The sequence below is a fragment of the Malania oleifera genome, chromosome 8 (genome assembly GCF_029873635.1).
Source record: "Malania oleifera isolate guangnan ecotype guangnan chromosome 8, ASM2987363v1, whole genome shotgun sequence".
Taxonomy (NCBI): domain Eukaryota; kingdom Viridiplantae; phylum Streptophyta; class Magnoliopsida; order Santalales; family Ximeniaceae; genus Malania; species Malania oleifera.
The window spans coordinates 32,925,283-32,945,731 of NC_080424.1; the positions used below are offsets into that span (position 1 = coordinate 32,925,283).

The 20,449-nt window shown below is 37.0% G+C and overlaps 1 protein-coding gene across 8 annotated transcripts in view; it reads right to left on the bottom strand.

The window, feature by feature from the left end:
* LOC131161636 (uncharacterized) overlaps positions 1 to 19,905 on the bottom strand; it is a 32,530-nt gene extending 12,625 nt beyond the window's left edge. For 6 of the 8 annotated variants that reach the window (XR_009138585.1, XM_058117546.1, XM_058117547.1 and 3 more), the window contains exons 1-2: positions 19,653 to 19,864; positions 11,490 to 11,771 (exon numbers count right to left, since the gene is read on the bottom strand). Coding sequence is in view for 7 of the 8 variants with exons in the window: in XM_058117546.1 (XP_057973529.1) it covers positions 11,530 to 11,771; positions 19,653 to 19,731 (321 nt within the window). In the remaining variant the exon portion in view is untranslated. Of the gene's footprint in view, positions 1 to 11,489; positions 11,772 to 19,652 lie in introns of all 8 variants that reach the window. The other 2 variants (XM_058117549.1, XM_058117550.1) reach the window with 2 other exon arrangements.
* Between the last annotated feature and the right edge of the window lie 544 nt (positions 19,906 to 20,449).

Consider the following 20,449-nt stretch of genomic DNA (forward strand, 5'->3'; position numbering starts at 1 on the left):
ATTAGAACACTGATAAGACACTCACAACAATTCAGGATAAAAGGGTTAAAATGAGAGCAATTTTGGAGGATGCCATCAAATTTACATCAGAATTGAGTAGTAAATGAACAAAATCAGTCCAGGACATCAAGATGGAAGGAAATCTCGAATGTGTCGCCTTTGGATTATTTCTCTAAAGTTGGCATCAGAACAACACGACATCAAAATACTGGCAAAGTCATTTCCTATCTACCAAGTAGAGAAACCAGGTAAATGGACAAGGATGTACCTTTCATCCATAATGAGATCGTATTATCTAATTGCATATTTATTCATTTGAATTCAAAATGGTTTAAACAATAAGGATGCAGTCCTAAAAAGAATGTCATGATCAACAAAATTCAATGAAACTTGTTTTCCACATTCTCAAGACAAATAAGTCTAGCAAGATAGTTTGATCACAAGAAGTCAAAAGCAGATAACATGCCAAAATGGAGGTAGCAAAATTCAGAGGCATTCGCATCCCAAAATACAATTGATATTTTCAGCAAGAGATCATCACCTCATAAACTAGGGCAAGAATAGTAAAGATTGAGTTTTCAAAATACAGTCATGATGGAGTTACAGAGTTTTGTTCTCCAAATCAGACAGGTGCCAAGATTTTAGGACAGAAAAGGTTGTCATGCATTGCATCCAAAATAATAGGAAGCAACATGCATACATATCATCATGTCATGCATCCACTCATTCACAACATACATGTTTTCATGCAAAAGCTTTGCATACCCATTTTTATTCCTGCTCATTCAAGTCCTTATTTTCTTAGAATTCAAAGTTGGAGTTCTACTTTGGGAAATGGGGCATTGGTCCTCAGATTCAAGTGGTTCTTGCAAAAATGTTTTTCAAATCTTAAAGCATTGGTCCTCAGATCCAAGTGGTTCTTTCCAAATTATTTTGTCTACTTTGGGCATGAGGCATTAGTCCTCAAATCTAAGTAGTTCTTTCCAAATTGTTTTTCGGATATTGGGTCATTACACCTCCAAAATTCAAATGATCACTTTCAAGTTACTTTGACTATCTCGTTCACTTGAGAGGTCTTATCCAAGTTATATTAACTATCTCGTTCAGTCGAGTGGTCACATCCAAGTTGTTCTGACTATCTCGTTCATTCGAGAAGTCAAATCCAAGTTATTTTAACTATCTCAGTAATCCGGGTAGTCCCTTCTGAGTGGTCTTGGCTACCTCAGAGGCATGTGGCATTAAGAGTTCCTAAATCCAAGTAGTCACTTTCAAAGTTATAATTGCCATCTTAGAGGCATGTGGCATTGAGAGTTCCCAATTTGAGTGGTCCCCTTTCAAGTTATTTCAACTATTTCAAAGGCATGCGGCATTGAGAGTTCCCAAATCCGAATAGTCCCTTTCAAGTTATTTGGCTACCACGGAGGCATGTGCCATTGAGACTTCCCAAATCCAAGTAGTCGCATTCAGATTGTACTAACCACTAACACTCCAATATTGTACTAACCACTAACACTCCAATATTGTACTAATCACTAACACTCCAATAATGCACAAACCACTAACACTGCAATATTGTACTAACCACTAATACTCCAAAATTGCACTAACCACTAATACCCCAATATTGTACTGACCACTAACACTCCAAGTTGCCTTGGCTATTTCTCCAAATAGTCACATCCAATTGTATTAACTGCTAACACCTCAAGTTGACCTAACTATCTCGTTAATTTGAGTGGTCGCATTCAAGATGTTCTGATTAGGTGAGTGGCTTTTGTCCCCAAGCTTGAGCAGTCATTGCTTTCACCATACTCAACAGGCTCATCAAGTTGACTTGAAATTCCATGAATTTTTGTAAGTTCACACATTGGTTTCTCTTGTTATATTTGGCCCAGTCCAAAATCTACGTCTTTTGTCATTATAGATTTGTTGCTGTAAGATAACAAAAGACCACTCTTCCTGTCATCTTAAGCAACAAACCTATAAAGAGGAGCAGCTGTTGATACTCTACTTTGTCCAGGGACCAAATATAATAAGAAAAAACATTTTCTATTTTTATACAATTACAGCAGCAAAAAAAAAATTAAATTGGCAATAAATAGGGGGTTGGATGGTTGAATTTAAATGCCACGATCAATGCATCCAAGCCTATAAATAAAGGCTTCTGAAGAGAAGATAAGGGAAGGGGAAAAAAAGAGAGCTTTGTGCATCCTAGAGACAGATAAGAAAGAGTGAGGGAGAGAAAAAAATCGTTTGCTGAAAATTCAGGATTTGAGGTGCATGCGCAATTAGCTTGATCTTGACGATCGGATGGTGATTTCTCGTCCGATTGAGCTGAAATTTTGACAAATTGTTCGTGACTCATCCTTCTTCATTTTGGCTAGTCAAATTGTCATTTGAAACTTTGTAACTTTGGTTTCATGGTTTGGACAGCAGCCCCATTGCAGCAGCAGCTTCATGATTGGAGATGCCTGCGTAGTCAACTTGATCTTGATGATCGGATGGTGATTTATAGTCCGATTGAGTTGAAATTTCGACATATTGTTCATGACTCATCCTTCATTTTGGTCGGTTAGATTGTCATTTGGAGCTTTGGTTTCATGACTTGGACAGCAACCCCATTGCAGCAACAACTTCAGATAAGTCTTTAAAAATCTCAGAAAATTTTATAAAAGAAATTAAAATTTCCAAACTATTTCTACACAATTTGGAAAAATCAAGGGATGTTTTAAAGATTATTTTGCTTAGAATTTGGTGATTTTGCTTGTTTTTGTGCATGTGTGTCCCTATGATTTAGAAAAGGGCGATAAGGTATTTTACACCTCATCTGTATTAGCTCGAAAGGAGGTTTATCTAACAAGATCCCCTCATTTTAAGGTCTTATTAGACATTCCTAAATCGCACTGAGGTTTTTAACCTCCTGTTAATTTTGTTCATTTATTTAGTTATTTATCATTTTATCTGTTTGTGGCTTGGTTTTTTTGTTGTTTTTTTAAAAAGAGTTTATTAAAGGTTATTAAATTTGATTTAGGGATAATTCATAATTAATTAGGTATCGTTCGTAGAACGAGTATGTAGGGGGTGCTAGTACCTTTCCCTTGCATAACTGAACTCTTGATCCCGATTCTGGTAAAAGCAAACCAAGACTACTACTGGTTCCTTAACCTAGGTTTGGACTAAGGACCAGTCAAATGAGTAGTAATTAGTTGTTCTAACCGTACCTATGAAAATAAGTTAGTGGCGATTCCAAATCAAAATTTTCAACTTCATATTTTATTCCCTCGTGGTCCTGAGCCTTGCTCTAGGGATCATAACATCTATAACCCTTTTGGGTTCTCGAATACCCAATAGACATACATGTAATAACACAGAGAGAACTTCTCTCTTGTCCTGACTAGTATGTGGAACATGGACAAAACACGTGCACCCAAAAACGCAAGGCACAAAAAAGAATGTCACGACATCCCGGAGCAGGACCCGAGACCGCGAGGGAATAAAATATGAAGTTGAAAATTTTGGTTTAGAGTCGCCACTAGCCTATTTTCCTAGGTGCGGTTAGAACACCTAATTACTATTCATTTGATTGGTCCTTAGTCTAAATTGAGGCTAAGGAACCAGTTGTTTCGGTCTGCTTTTACCAAAATTGGGATCGGGAGTTCAGTTATGCGAGGGGAAGGTACTAGCACCCCCTACATACCTATTCTATGAACGATACCTAATTAATTATGAATTATCCCTAAAACGAATTTAATAACCTTTAATTAACTCCTTTTAAAACAAACAGATAAATAACTAAATAAATTAAAAAAATTAACAAGAGGTTAAAAACATCAGTATGATTTAGGAATATTTAATAAGACCTCCAAACGAGGGGATTTTGTTAGATAACCTCCCTCAAAGCTAATACATATGAGGTATAAAATACCTCATTGCCCTTTTCTAAATCATAGGGACACACACACACACACACAAAAACTAGCAAAATCACCAAATTCTAAGCAAAATAATCTTAAAAAACATCCCCCGATTTTTCAAAATTTTTGCAGAAATTTTCTAGAATTTTTCATTTTTTAAAATTATCTAGGTTTTTTAAACTTCCTTACCTGAAGCAACTGCAACAATGGGGCTGTTGTCCAAACCACGAAACCGAAGTTACAAAACTCCAAATGACAATCCGACCGACCAAACTGAAGAAGGATGAGTCACGAGCAACTCGTCAAAATTTCAGCTCAATCGGACGAGCAATAACCATCTGATCGTCAAGATCAAGCTAACTGCACAGGCACCTCCAATCCTAAAGTTGCTGCTGCAATGGGGCTATTGTCCAAGCCACGAAACCAAAGTTACAATGCTCCAAATGACAATCCGACCGACCAGAATGAAGAATGATGAGTCATGTACAATCCATCAAAATTTCAACTCAATTGGATGAGAAATCACCATCCGATTGTCAAGATCAAGCTGACTACACAGGCACCTCCAATTCTGAATTTTCAGCAAACAATTTTCTTCTCTCCCTCACTTTTTCTTAACTGTCTCCAAGATGCACGAAGCTCTCTTTTTTTCTTCTCCCTCATCTTCTCTTCGGAAGCCTTCATTTATAGGCTTGGATGCATTGATCATTACATTAAAATTCAACCATCCAACCACCTATTTATTGCCAATCTCCCAACAGCCAACCAACTTTTTATTGTTAATCTCCCAACACCTCATTTAATTTTAATGGCCAAACACTTTTTTTTTTGTATTTATTTATGTTGTATTGTACTTCATTTTTTCGTTTTTTTTTTTTTTTTTCTATATTTTCGTTTTTTGTATTTTCTGCTGATGTAATTGTATAAAAATAGAAAATGGCTTTTCTTGTTATACTTGGCCCCTGGACAAAATAGGGTGTCTACAACTACCCATTTTTATAGGTTTGTTGCTTAAGATGGTTGGAAGAGTGGCCTTCTTGTTATCTTACAGCAACAAATCTACAATGACAAAAGACGCAGATTTTGGACTAGGTCAAATATAACAAGAGAAACTAATGTGTAAACTTAAAAAAATGCATGAAATTTCAGGTCAACTTGATGAACCTGCTAAGTATGGTGAAAGCAACGACTATTCAAGCCTGGGGATAAAAATCACTCACCTAATCAGAACATCTTGAATACGACCACTCAAATTAAAGAGATAGTCAGGCCAACTTGAGGTATTAGCAATTAGTACAACTGAAATGTGACTATTTGGAGAAATAGCCAAGGCGACTTGGAGTGTTAGTGGTTAGTACAATATTGGAGTGTTAGTGGTTAGTGCAATCTTGGAGTGTTAGTGGTCAGTACAATATTGAAGTGTTAGTGGTTAGTGCAATCTTTGAGTGTTAGTCATCAGTACAATATTGGAGTGTTAGTGGTTAGTGCAACTTGGATGGGACTACTTGAATTTGAGAACTCTCAATGCCACATGCCTCCGAGACATAGTAGTTAGAGGCGTGAGGCGAGCCGAGGCGCAAAGGGTCTTTGAAGCTGAGGCGCGAGGCGAAGGCGTGCGCCTCATGAAGGTGAGGCGCACAATTATTAAAATGGTGTAAAATGTCGATTTGGGGTAATTGATATATGAACATATGAATATCTAGTAATATTAGAATTTAAAATGCCAAAAAATTCAATTACAAAATTGAAAATTTAGCCCAAAAGCATCAACAATTCAACATAGTTCATCATCAAAAGAAAAGCGTACAAATAAAAAAATAGTAGTTAAATTTCAAAAAAAAAAATAAATATTATGTATTAATTATAATTTATAAACTCACATTAATTAAACTAAATATTACAAATTAAAAAATAGTAGCTAAATTTTAGTAAAAAGAATAAATATTATGTATTAGTTATAATTTATAAACTTGCATTAATTAAACTAAATATTTAATTAGTAATTACATATAAAGAAGAATAGGAAAAAAAGTAGCCAAATTTTAATAAAAAGAATAAATATTATGTATTAGTTATAATTTATAAACTTTCATTAATTAAACTAAATATTACAAATTTAAAAACAGTAGGTAAATTTCAGTAAATAAAATAAATATTATGTATTAGTTATAATTTATAAGCTTAGATTAATTAAAGAAAATATTTAATTTATAAGCTTACATATAAAGAAGAAGAAAAAGAGAAGCAGCAGGCAGCACGCAACAGTCAGCAGCACACAGCACGCAGCAAGCAGGCAGCAGGAAGAAGAAGAAGAAGAAGAAGAACTCGCGAGGGCTCCTGCTGGTTGGAAACGAAGTCGCGAAGGGTCGTGCTTCTTCAAAATGTCGAAGACGAACTCACGATCCTGGTTCGAAGCTTGAAGACGAAGTAGCGAAGGCTTCCGGCTGGTTCAAAGGCTCGCAGACAAGCTCACGTTGCTGGTTTGAAGGGTCGCGAAGGCTCCTGCTGGTTCGAATCTGCAAAACGAACTCACGAAGGGCTTCGAAGGGCCGAGAGGGGCTAGGGGCTATGTTCGTTCGAGTCAAATGAGGGCTACGGGTCTGGCTGTGGCTATTTCTCTACTTTAAATGACTAAAAATTCACAAGGCACAACTCACTGCGCCTGTCGCCCCAGTGCGCCTCGTCTCGCCTAGCATCGCCTCTTGCAGGTCGCCTCGCCTCACCTGGTTTGAGGTGCAAGCCTCTTCGCTTCACTGCGCCTTGCACCTAGGCGCGCTTTTAACTACTATGCTCCGAGGTAGCCATAACAATTTTGAAAGGGACTATTCGGATTTGTAAATTCTCAATGCTGCATGCCTCCAAAATAGACCAAAATAACTTGAAAGGGGACCATTCATATTTGGGAATTACCAATGCCACATGCGTCTGAGATGGTCAAAACAATTTGAAGGTGACTACTCGAATTTGGGGACTCTCAATGCTACATGCCACCAAAGTAGCCATAACAATTTTGAAAGGGACTATTCGAATTTGAGAATTCTCAATGCCACATGCCTCTGAAATAACCACAACAACTAGGATGAAACTACTCGAATGAACGAGATAGTCTAAATGACTTGGATGAGACTATTCGAATGAACGAGATAGTCAGGATAACTTGAATCAGATAGTCAGGACAATTTGAATGAACGAGATAGTCAAGACAACTTGGAAGTGATCATTTGAATTTTGGAGGCGCAATGCCACAGTATTCGAAAAATTTTTTTGCAAGAACCAATTGGATATGAGGACCGATGCCCCATTATTTGAAAAACATTTTTGCAAGAAACACTTGGACCTAAGGACCGATGCCCCATTTCCCAAAGCAGAACTCTGACTATTTGAATTCATAGACAATAATGAAGAAAATATGTATGATGTGAATGAATGGGTGCCTGATATGATGCATGTTGCTTCCTATCATTTCTGATGTTATGCATGTAATGCATGGCAACTTCTTCTGTTTTAAAAACCTGACACCTGGAGAACAAAACTCTATAATCCCAACCTTGTTGTATCTTGAAAACCCGAACTTCGCTATTGCTGCCCTAGTTTATGAAGTGATGATCCCATGCTGAAAATATTCATCTGTATTTCTTGATGGGAATGCTCCAGGCTTTTTCAAGACTTGGTGAATCCCTTATACACTAACTAGGTTTATTCCCTTGACCTAGGTAAATTCGGTAAGAATAAGACCTGACAAAGTTTTATGTTGGCTATCAACTATCTAACACAACCCTACTCCTTTGTCCAGGCTTGAGACCGACTATATGTACAAAGATAACTTGTGTTACATAGGCGAAGTACAAATTTGAGTTTTTTTTTTTTAATGCAAACTTATTTCACATAGACAATTTCCTAAATCACGCCCTACAACTAGTAGAAATCACACAAACAACACAATGCATTTGAAAAATCTAAAGTATACAATTCTTGGTGTAAATCCAAGCTAGACTAAAATAAAATAAAAAAGTGCAATACTACTTTTTAGAAACTTTTTGTATACTCCAAGATTTGCAAATGCAAAACACAAAATGCATATATTAAGCCTACAAAACATAAACACAAATCTGCACTGCTATTCTATAATAATAAAAGAAGTAACAAGAGAGGAAAAGACCTCACCGGTGCCTAAAACTAAAAGGCAATGACAACCAACTGAAAATACTACAGTAAGTACCTTTTGGTGCTAGAAATTTGATGCTACAAACGAAAAATCAATCGAAGAATATTGATGCAACGAGGGATTATAAGAATTCTTCAACCTTCAAGATTCAAATTCAAGATTGGCAATGGAGTTTAGTATCTGGTACTGAGATAACCTCTCACTAGACTCACGCCCTCTCGCACATAACCTTGACCAAAGCTAGATGTTCTTTTTCGACACCATCTTGAGCTAAAATGTGCAACCCTACGTATTTTCAATTGAAATTCTATTGACTCAATCCTTTGGAACTTTGAATTTTGCGTTTCTAGAGAGACAAAAACAAGCAAGCGCAAAAATATTTGATAATTAGATTTCTTCACTTCCAAGAAAATAAAATTTAGGAAGTGGGAGTGTGTATGTAACTCAAAATTCCAAATTAGACAAGTCAGATGGTGAAGAAAAGAGAAGAGAAAGAGAAACTCTACAAGATGACAAAGAAACTTGTAAAATAAACCACCTTGAAGAACACTAGAATGATGGAGAGAGAGGGAAAAGAAAGAGGGCAGCGGGGTCCAAGATGTCAAACTTCTTTGCTAATATGGTGAGCGACAGCCGAACCCAAACGAAAACTCATACAAGAACATCGGATGAAGCATCAAAAGAAATCAAGAAACTGGAATCATTGTCAAAAATCATCAGCAAGATGGGTTTGATATGCCTTTTTTATCACCACAATTATTTTTGTTAGCAACCATCCTCATTGTTGGCGGGCCTTTGATCAATGGTAAGGTTGCTCCTTTGTGACCAATTGGTCACGGGTTCAAGTCCAAGGAAATAGCCTCTCTGCATAAGTAGGGGTAAGGTGGCGTACACTATGATGACCACCCTCCCCCCACGCTCGCAAAGCAGGGAGCCTTATGGCCCAGGGATGCAGGCATCCTCATTGCTGTCGTACCATCACCAAATCTTGATGCTAAACAACAAAAGCTTGGAAATCTTGTACAGTAAGAGCCACAATAAAGTGGGAGCTGCTGTGACTATTACCGATGGTGGGTCTCCCTATTTCTAGTGCATGTTGTTTAGCAATGGCAAGCCTAACAGCAGCTTTGTTCTAGAGGGAGGTGTGGTGACAAAACGACACAGCCATTCACATTTATTTGCAAACACAGAGTCTTGAAGGGTTTAAGAGGGTTTAGGCAGGGAAGGGTGAATCTTTGAGAGAACCCAAAACCCCACAGAAAGAGGAAAGGGAGGGCACGGGGGCAATTTTTATAACTGTATAAAGAGAGACGAGGAGAGGGAAGGGGAGGAAGAAGAATAAGTAATGGTGTTTTCTTTGTACATGAGGATGAACCTATCATTCCCTCTCTCTCTCTCTCACACAAGGGAAAATGGAAGAAAAACGAGGTGGTGGGAGGGGTCTTTGTAATTCATTTTATAGTAAGGTCATAAATCCACTTTTGTATAAACAAAAAGAATATTTTTTGTTCGATAAAATGTTTTACTCTCCAAACGCATTCATACTTACTCAGAGATTGAAAGCTCATGAGCTAGGAAATTTAGAAACCATGAATAAAGCATTACTCACAAACCTATGTTGGAAACTATCAACTGACTAGTCAGATTTGTGGGCCCAAGTTCTTAAAATTAAAAATCTCAATGAGTCCAACTTCTTGGAATGCAACAAAAGTCGCAGGTTTCCCACACTTGGAGAGTATACTGAAATGAAGGGAATTTCCCAACAAGGGAAGCATCACAGGTTAGGCAGGGAGAAAATCAACTCTTTTGGAGGGTTAACTGGGTGGACTACAAATTCCCAAGGAAAAAATCTCCAATTATCTTGTCCAAGGTAAGTGAAATTTCATAAAAATTATGGAAATGCTGCCATGGGGTTGCTTAAAAAATCTGAGTAGTCCAATCGGCATTAATGCAGCTTGGAGGACAAAGTCACATAGGGTCCTACTTCCAATGGCAAGTTCTCCACACCAGCACAGCTTATGAATTGATCTCCATTAGAGTCCCAACTCAGCCCAGTAGGGGTAACTAGAAATTTTAAACTTAATTTCATCCATAGAGTTAAGTCCCTGCTTTCGCTAATCATCTCTGATGGAATTTGGAAAAATAACCAGTGATACAGTAGAGACATAACAAAAAAGCCTAGGTGAAAATTTTTTGGTAACAGAGAGGCGAGCACCATTCATGTCCTAAGTGACTGCTACATGCTAATCCGGTGTGGAATGCTTGGAGAGCCCCTGAATTTGAGTAATTTTCTTGATGGCTTATACTTTTTGCTTTGGTTTGCCGGAAATTGGGGGAGTGGCGAAAGCAGCTCTGGAAGTTCATTGCCATGGATCAGTCCACATTGCATGAAGGTATCCATAGCAAATATGTTGAAAGAATGATCCTCTGAAGTCCCCACACTCAGCGGGGCGGGTTTAAACTAATATAAATGGGTGCTCAAAGGGTAATCCAGGTGGTGCAGGGATCGACAGGCCTGTCAGAGATACCCCAGTTGAATCAAGGGTTTTAGCTAATTTCTGGGTGATTACTGCAGTGATAGGGCAGAGCATTGGGCTGTCTTTTTGGGCATTTCCTTAGCCTAGACACTGCACAATCTAAATTAAAAAATGTATGAGCCTGTTTAGCGGCAGAAAACAGTTTTCACTTTCCATTTTCAGATTTCCAAATAATTACCAATATACCACTTCATTTTCTAGTTTTCTAAGGTTTATGTAGGAATTTTAGAAATCAACAAAAAGATGTTTTCCAACTTCCAACACAAATTTAGAAAACTTGAAAAAAATATAGCGTTTCTGTAATTATTTGGAAAACTGGAAATGGAAAATAAAATTGTTTTCACAAGTGAAAAGGGCCGAAGTATTCTAAGCAATGAAAAAGCAAAATGCAATAACAGAAATCTTATGGTGTTCCCATCTTAGTTCCACCATTGTGCTATGGTACAATGAGAGCTTCATCATCATCGGCCGAAAAAAAAAAAAAAAAAATTAAGTACCAAATTCAGAAGCTTGCTGATATTTCAAAACAATGTATACATATAGCAAGAACCTATGACTTACAAATAAAATAATTACACCTTAAAAATGAAAAGTGAAAAAAAAAAAAAAATACAGGAGGAAGAGAATATCACTAGAATCCAAGCACATAGGGCAATTAGTTGATTATACAAATGAACTCATCTCACAGAAACGGTAACAGCATGAACAGCTTTTGACACACAACAGAAATGAAAAGTCAGAAGATAGAAGAGTATAACACAGACAATCTAGTGTACAACAGAAAAACTGAATAAAATTTTCAAAACAACTTCAAATATAAGTCTTATAGTGCAAAAAGAGCTATTTTTGCTCAAAACTAGCTAAGAGGTGTACCTTAACTCAATTTCACCCAACGTATGAATGACAATGAATCTCAATCGCGAATGCCAAGCTCAACCTCAAGCTCATCATCATCTTCAAACAACTTTAGAAGACGAGCATGCTGCTCTTCTCTCTTCTTCTTTTGCCATATTTTGAACAGGAAAACAGAAAACGCAACAACAGCCACCAGACCTAGGCCTATAATGAGTACCCTTAGTCCCACAGTGCTACTTGAAGAATCATGATTCACAGCATTCTTCGAATCTTTCGTACTTGATGGGTCATCAGCAAACCCTTCAACAGAAGAATATCATTCAAGAAAATATCCAACAGAAAGGTGAAAAATAAATCAAGGAGAAAAATGGAGTTCTGAGCTAAATAAAACTAAGCAAATCTAGATGGGAATTACAACTAAACTTGTTCTTATTGATCATGATTTTAAGAGAAGATCATTAGAGTTGGAGTTTAGATCTTTCAAATTTAAGCAAATCTAGATGGAAGTTAAAATTAAATTTGTTCTCATTGGGTCATTATTCAAGAAGAGGATCATAGAGCCCATACAGACTGATGCGCCAGGAACATTAATGAAATTAATGAGGATCAAAGGTGAACAGCTTTTTTTTCAAGAGAGAGCTGTGGCAAGCCATGTTGGCAGGCATTCATTTTCCATACAAGGTTTCATACTTTCATTTCACATTGTTGCTAATCCAACATAGCATGCGATCAAGAATCATTGCATACCATATAACCAACTTAAAATTTGGCAAGACTTTTTTGTTTGCAAGAAAATGTAGGAAAACAAGTTAAAGTTATCTATTTTATAGAAAATAATAATAATAAGACATACAAATAAAAGAGGCTAAGGGCTAAGGGGGCATTTGTCTTGGCTATCTTAAATGTTCTCCTAGAATCAGATAATATCAATATTTGAGGGGAACTGTAGGAGCATCGGTGATGAACTCTGGTCCATCGTTGATTTGCAGTTTTGCACAGATGATTGCCATTAACTCCATTGAGTTTGAACAACCCATCCTTCAGCTATCTCTATGTATCAGCACCATTCTGGCTCTCCGAGGATCTTCATTGATCTTCCAAGCACCATTTGGGAATAGAAGTGCATGATTACTGATTAATTCCTGTAAGTGGGTGAACTGTAACCACAAACAGTGAGTGAACAGATTCTTCATAGAAGTTGATGTTGCTCTTGTAAGGAGGTGTCAATGGGATTCCATTACTCTTTTAATGTGAATAGAAAGGCTTTTAACTTTTATCAACTGAAGAATGGTTCAGCTATCTTCATTGAATTTGCGGGAAGCTGTATGTCCTTGGTAAGGGACACTGAAGCGGCTCAGTGGGTTTTATGTCAGTTTAAAGCTTTATGGTCTGGATCTCAAGGGTCAGATAAGGGACATGGGGCATTGTTTTTGAGTGTGGAAGGAAGATTACTTCATATGAAGTTATTTGAAAACCACTGGGGTAGGTCAGTGAGCTTGGAAAGGTGCAAAGGAGGAGATCAAAGTAGGTCTGTACGATTCACAGAAGGGGTAAAAAGCTGGTAGAAGGCAGTTGGCTGCTTTTCTGCAGTTTGACGAAAATCTTCAATGAGAAAGAGAAACAACAGAGACTGGCAGGGCATTCTTTTGCTGTGGAGATACCAGATAACAAAAAAAGAAAGATAAGTAAAAAAAAGGGAGAGAAGAAGAAACAGCAAAAGAAATACATCGAGATAATCAAGCTAATGAAGCAAATCAATCTCAATAGAAAATCAAAAAAAAAAATTTGTTTAAACCACCTAGAAGAAAAGGCACAAAGAAACATGGAAAAAAACTATCCTATCCCAAAGTAGCTGTGAAGAGTCTGAAGACAGAGAACCACCACCGACGATATGAGCATTTCTCCCTAGTCAATTGCCCAAAATCACCACGCAGAGCGCAAAAAACTGTAACAAGGTGGGGCACCCAACCCTTAGCAAGAAATCATACGAATTTGAATTCTTCCATAAGCTCCAAGCAGAATATATATATATATATATAAGTGTGACTCGTCAGTCATCACAACAAAAACATGTCACACATATATAAGGGGAGATAAAGCCCCACAAGAACTCCTAATCTATAGCACTGCTTTAACTTATTTAGAATAGCCAACAAAACAAATGGCTTACTTAGAAGAACACTGGCTCTCCAAATATGATTACCAAAAGGGAAAGGAGTAGATGAATAAATTTACTGAAGATAATGACTTGTAAGAGAACATACAAGAGAGTAGGGCTGAGCAGTATTCGGAACCAACCAAATTAACTGACCGTAACCAAGAGGTTCGATTAATTTGGTTCAGTTTGTTCGGTTAACTTGGTCAATTGGGTAGCAGATTTAAGAAATTTCGATAATTCGGTTTCGGTTTGGTAAATAGTTTTACTGATTTTGGTTGCCAAATTAATTTATTTTTACTATGGAATATAAATTATATTTTATTAAAAATATGGTATACTGTCCATAACTGTATACATATACTCTAACCTACCTGAAAATAATGAAAAATTGAACACCAAATTACCAAACCCAGAAAGGCAGAAACCCTAACCTCTTGAGTCTCGGCCCTCTCCTCTCCAGTCTCCCCTCTCGACTCTCGAGTCTTCAGTCTCAACTGAGTCACCTCTCGCCTCTCCCCTCTCGCCTAAGTGGCTGAGTCACCTCTTGCCTCTCTCCTTTGACCTCTCGCCTGAGTGGCTGAGTTGCCTCTCACATCTCCCCTCCCAGCTCTTGCCTCAGTCAGACAAAGACTCAGGCAGCCACAAGCGCCCAGCCCGTAGGATTCGTCGATTAACCTCACGACCCTCACCGGCTCACCCTCAGACCTCAGTCTCTCACGACCTCGGCGCAATGGCGACCCCACAATCTGACAAAGCCTGCAGCTTCACAAGCAGCTCTCTTTGAAGTTCGAACTTCAAATTTCACATATTGATATAGGTGTCTTCGACACTTCATAGTTCAAACCACTAAGCGAAGCAAGTTGCTCACATTTTGAATTTGCTGAATCACCAAATGAAGTGACTTTCGTGATTGCAGCTAGAGAACTTGGACCCAATATTACCATAACAAAGTTGAGACTTGAGAAGATAGTATTTGAGTATCTCCTACTTCGAATTTGCTGAATGCATTTTTCAACTGTATATCCTTATGCCCCCTTGCTTCTCCTCTGAGCTCAGCCTACTTCACTACTATTTAGAAAACTGCAAAGCCCCCACAACTCCATTCTTTTCTTTTCCCCCTGGTCTCAGTTTGTTGCTTGTTTTGTCTGTTTCAATTATTTTCTTGTTTTGACTAGAATTCTCAGCGTGAGTTACTCAAGTTCAATTCGGCTTGTAACTCGACTCAATTTGATCGATTTTATTTGAATTTGATTCGAGATAAAAATATTCGAGTAATTTAATGAGTCAGTTGGAGTTTTATAATACTATTTTACAAGCCTAATCAAACTCTCCTGATTTTATTATTTTTATGTTACATAAGTGATTAATGTATGTTTATATATATATGTTAAATATTTTATTTATTTTTAGGGTCTCTTTTTTTAGGTGCCGAGAGGTAATTTGGAGCATTTGAATGGAACAATATGCCAGAATTTTCAGGGTTCTTCTCTTTATGTTAATCATTTATGGTGTAGGCACCTTTGGCACTGCTTTGGACCATGACAAATAGTTTGTTTTGAGGCAATTCTCTGATTGACCTGCAAAGGACTCGCATGCAATATTTTATGAACTTACATATGCTTTGATTTTTTGTTCGGTTTTTGTTCTTCTTAAGAGAAATATGCCTTGCCAACATAGCCTTGAGAGCTTAGGACTGAAATTGTGATTTTCTAATTGGAATTTGCTTTATTTTGTAGATGTAAGAGAAAGGGAAAATGCCTAATGATGACATGCTAATGGAGAATGCAAACACAAGCCCCATACCTCCGCAACCTCAAACTTCAAATGCGACAGAAACAGGTGATCCTCATCCTCCTAATGATTCTAACAAAACAAAAAGGAAGAGAATAAGGCTGAGGTCTGAAGTATGGCATCACTTTACTAAATTTGTGAGTGATTATGATGAGGTAAAAGGTAAGTGTCATTATTGTCATTTAGACAATTGCACCGATCCCAAGAGAAATGGCACAGCCACACTTAGATATCATATGAATAAATGCACTAAGAACCCACATTTTCAAGAAACCAAACAATCATAGTTGAATTATCAATCAACCTAAAAAAATGTGGAGGGCTCACAAGGAACTCTTACTAATTGGAAGGTTGACCAAGAAGCTATTAGAAAGCCATTGTGCTATATGATTATTGTTGATAAGTTACCTTTTCGATTTGTAGAGAATATAGGGGTTTAAACACCTTATGAGAGTTGCATGCCCTAGATTTCAAATTCCATTAAGATGGGCAATTTCTAGGGATTGTTATGACCTTTACATGGAGGAAAAGTTAAAGCTGAAATTTTTTTTTTGTTTCACAACCGACACTTGAACTTCATTGCAAAGAGTGAATTACATGTGTTTAACCACACACTTTATAGATGATGATTGGAAATTGCACAAAAGGATTCTTAATTTTTGTCCAATTTTTAGTCACAAGGATAAGGAAATAGATATAGCGATTAAGAAGTGTTTGATTGAATGGGTTATTGATGATGTGTTTACTATCACAGTTGACAATGCAAGTTCAAATGATGGCGCAATTGCCTATATAAAAAGAAAACTTTCAAATTGGGGAAAGGGTATTTTGGAAGGTAAATTCATTCACATGAGATGCATTGCACATATAATTAACTTGGTAGTGCAAGATGATTTGAAAGAAATGGCGGATTCGTAGCTTGGTTTAAGGATGTAGTTAGGTATGTTAGACATAATTTAGGATTTGTGCAATATGCACTTGCAACCATGAATGACGGTGATAAAGGATTATTGATGGGGGGAAAAGTGAAGGATGCTACATTCGAGTTGTTTATAGAGTATAAAATATTGTTGCAACCTCAAAGTGTGGAAAAAGATAATCGAACTGAAACTTCAAGCTCCAATCAAGAGGAAGTGCTACTGAAAGCAAAACAACATATGAAAGCTTTGTACCAAAAGTTCAAATCTCAAGTTGGAGATGGAGATAACAATTTAGAGTTGGAGAGGCATTTGAATGAGGATAATGAAGAGGATGTTGAGGGCTTTAATATTATGGAGTGCGGAAGTTAAATAGCCCAAGATTTCTTATCCTCTCGCATATGGCTCGTGACACCTTAGCAATACCCATTTCTACAGTTGCTTCAGAGTCTGATTTTAGAACTAGAAAACGTGTACTTGATGCATTTGGGATTTTTTTTTACTCCTAAACTTGTACAAGCTCTTATATGTACCCAAGATTGGATTCCAAGTTCGTATGATCCAATTAAGGTTGAAGAAGACTTGAATGACCTCAAAAATTAGAGAAAGGTAATATTTTGTTCATAACTTCATACATATTAAATTCTGGACCTTTTTTCATTTGTTCATTGTATATGCTATACTTATTGCACATGTTTCTCCATAATTGAGTTGTCAAAGGTTGCAGTGGAGCCCAAAATTGTTGATGCATGAGGTTTGGAAATGAAATGTCAAGCAAAATGGAATTGAAGTCGTGTGCTTGTATTTAAATAAGACTTTAAGTAACATTGGTTACATACTAATATAAAACAATTATTTTTTGCAGGTTATTATTGAATTTTGATTTTTTTTTTTATCCTTTTCAAATATTTACAGCAGAGTAAAATTAAAGGATGTGCATGAAGATGAAGTCATGGTCCATGGAGTTGGCCTATGGAGGTCTGAGGCATGGAGGAATAAGGAGGGTGGAAATGCAACAAATGTGTTAATTGAATGCATGGTTTTTATATGGCAATTTTTGCTTTGTTGGACTTGGAATTGATTGGCAATTTAACATGCTGCTTTTCTATGCTTACAGATGGCGAGATGGAGTTGTAATGTAATAATATAAATGATTGGTGATATTAGTATATTACTGATATATTAGGTGGGGGTTACTGAATGGCTGAATGCATGTATGCTTATATGACTTTAGACTTATAGTAGTTTACATTATCAGGGACTTGCAGGCTGCAGTAACTAATTTTGATAATTTGGTATGTAGAGATTGTGATTCTTATTTGATACTCATGTATGTTTAATAGCTCATCAAGGACTCAGAAGTTTGATAGAATGACGAGAACGAGCGTAATATTTATTGTTGCATACTGGTTGATCCAAAACTCCTATTTCACTCTCAATTTAATTATAAGATGAGCTTTAGGCATGGTAGCACATAGTGCAATTAGGCCTGTTACTAGGATATGCTGTGGGATATGCCATGAGTAGTTTTGCTTTCTGTATATTAATTCAAGGTATAAATAAAGGATATGACTTTCTCAATAAATTATAGAATACATAGTATTTCAGCTCCACTGACCTATTGGAGCAGTAAAAGACATATTACTAATTAAATTCATTTTATTACTAATTAAATTCATTTTGGCATAATCATTTTATTACTAATTAAATTCATGCGGTAAATTGCATAGATCAGCACAGTGGTGGTAATTTGGTTCGGTTAGGTAATCGGTAGAATACCTTATCCAGTTTAGTTCGGTATGCATTTTCCATTAACCAAAAATTATTGGTTAATTCGGTAAATGTACCGAATTAACTGTACTGCCTGAATGCACACCCCCCACAAGAGAGCCATCCATAGTCCAAATCCAAGAGTCCCTTCTAGAATAAGCAAGAAAAGAATCGAACAAAGGAGCTCAACAGCATTCCCGTCATTGAGGTTCCTACAGAAATGAAAATCTTAAGAATAGAAGTCCCCATCAACAACCAAGAAAGAGGAAATATGAGCATTATGAAAAGTAGAAATGAAAAAAGGACCTGAAAAAGTGACCCAAAAAAAAAAAACTTACTCCCAATCATAAATCCTCCCAAAACTGAAAGTGGGAGGCCAATACTCACTCTCTGTATTTAACAAAGAAAATAACAAGTAAGAAAGCCTCACCTATTCTCTACAAACCAAATGGATCTGATGATTTTATGCCAAAGAGAATTAATTTCCACAGGAAAACAACATAAAGCAAAGGTCATGAACAATCAGCAAAACGAATTTCCAAGTAATATATAGGTAACTCTAAAGCCAATATTGGGGTCCCACTCCCACCATTCTCCTGTAACCTCATTTTACTTCTGACAACCTTGTGCCAGAGAGAATTCATTTCCAAAGGGAAACGCCATAACAACTTTCCTGCTAGAGAAATGTTCCTTGGGCACAAAAGTCAACCTTGTACACCCACCATGTCTTAACTCACCAGATGATCCCTTTTTTAACCAACGCCCAACCTTACAAAGACCTCACTCACAGTAACTTAGCAAATGCCCCTACAGGAGTCCTAAACAAGGACAGAAAAATGAAGGGGAAGAATCTTGCATTATTTGAAATTCAAGAAAACTAGGATTCCCACCAAACTGAAAATAATACAGCACATGGCTTTACTGAAGTTGAGATTTTTCTTTCAACTGAACATCAGAAGCACAAACACCAAAGTTTTATTTTCTTTGATATATTCTCTTCACAAGTCAGAAATGAAAGAAGAAAAGATGAAAGTTTTATTCAACCTTCATTTTTCCGCTTGTCACGTGAGAAGCAAAATCCCTACTCAGCAGACCATAATACCCCAGTTCAGCTTATTAAGTCAAGTTGATTTGATTGTTTCCCTAAAAACAAAATCATAAACACATGTATTTTCTTTTAGGTTCGAACGTTTTCTGAGCAGCCAAATAGGGAAGGGGGCAAACCCACAATTATAAGTACCAGGATCATGTTATGCTTCAACTCTTTTACAATTGAGCACACACAGACACACACACAGAGCAATCAAAAGCATGACATATCGATTTATTATAGTGTCCAAATGATTTCTAGTAAAGCACACAGTATTCTAATAAAACGCAGAGATTATTTCACCCATTTAGACATCAAAAAAATACCACGCACAGACGCAGACAAAAGACACAGACACGCAGTCACAGAGAAATATCAGATCAGGTTCCCATTAGAAAGAAAAAACCAGTAGGGAAGAAACGTTTGCGAGAAACAGCAAAGTTAGGGATGAACACCTGAAGCGAATAGCAGAAAAATGGTGAAGATGAAGAAGATAGGGAATCGCAGAGATCTCGTAGCTGAAATTTGAGGCATCTCCGTTTGCACCTCCTTACAACTTTTTTTTTTTCTCGGGAAAATTGCTTTTTTTCTTGTAATTGAGTAGCTAGTGATCAATTACCAAAGAAACGCGAGTTCGTAACTTCGTATTCGATGTGGGCTGTGCCGTGTCCGTCTAGTACTCTAAAATATTTAGGTGAAATCTCAATCACCGAATATTATTTATTTTTAGTATAAATTTTAAATTTTAAATTTTAAATTTAGACTTTGATAAATTTAAATATAATTTTATATCACACTTTATCCAAATTCAATACAAATTTAAATTCTATACTTCTACAAACATAGGTTAATAGCATAAAAATAATTTTATTTTTAAAATTATTAATATTAATCCTTTCAAATAATTTATTGTTTATATGATTTTTGAGCCTAGGCTTCTATTCTTGTTTTTTTTTTTGGGATAATCGTGAGAACTCCAGCCATTGACGAGTTACTCTTCGGACCCCCCGATGCGGCACCAAACTCATGGGTCGGCGGTCTTCCCCCCTAGTTCGATGATCAGGTTAATCGGATGTGGTCACGGGTTCAACTCAACCGGTTGGACGTTCAAACCATCCGCTCCTCGAGACACAACTAGCGGTAACCACCGTGCCAAGGTACGCTTTCATTCCTCCAGGAGTATCTATTGGGGCTCAAACCCTTGAATCTCCATCTTACTTGCCAGTTGATATCCACCGCGCTCGTGCCCTGG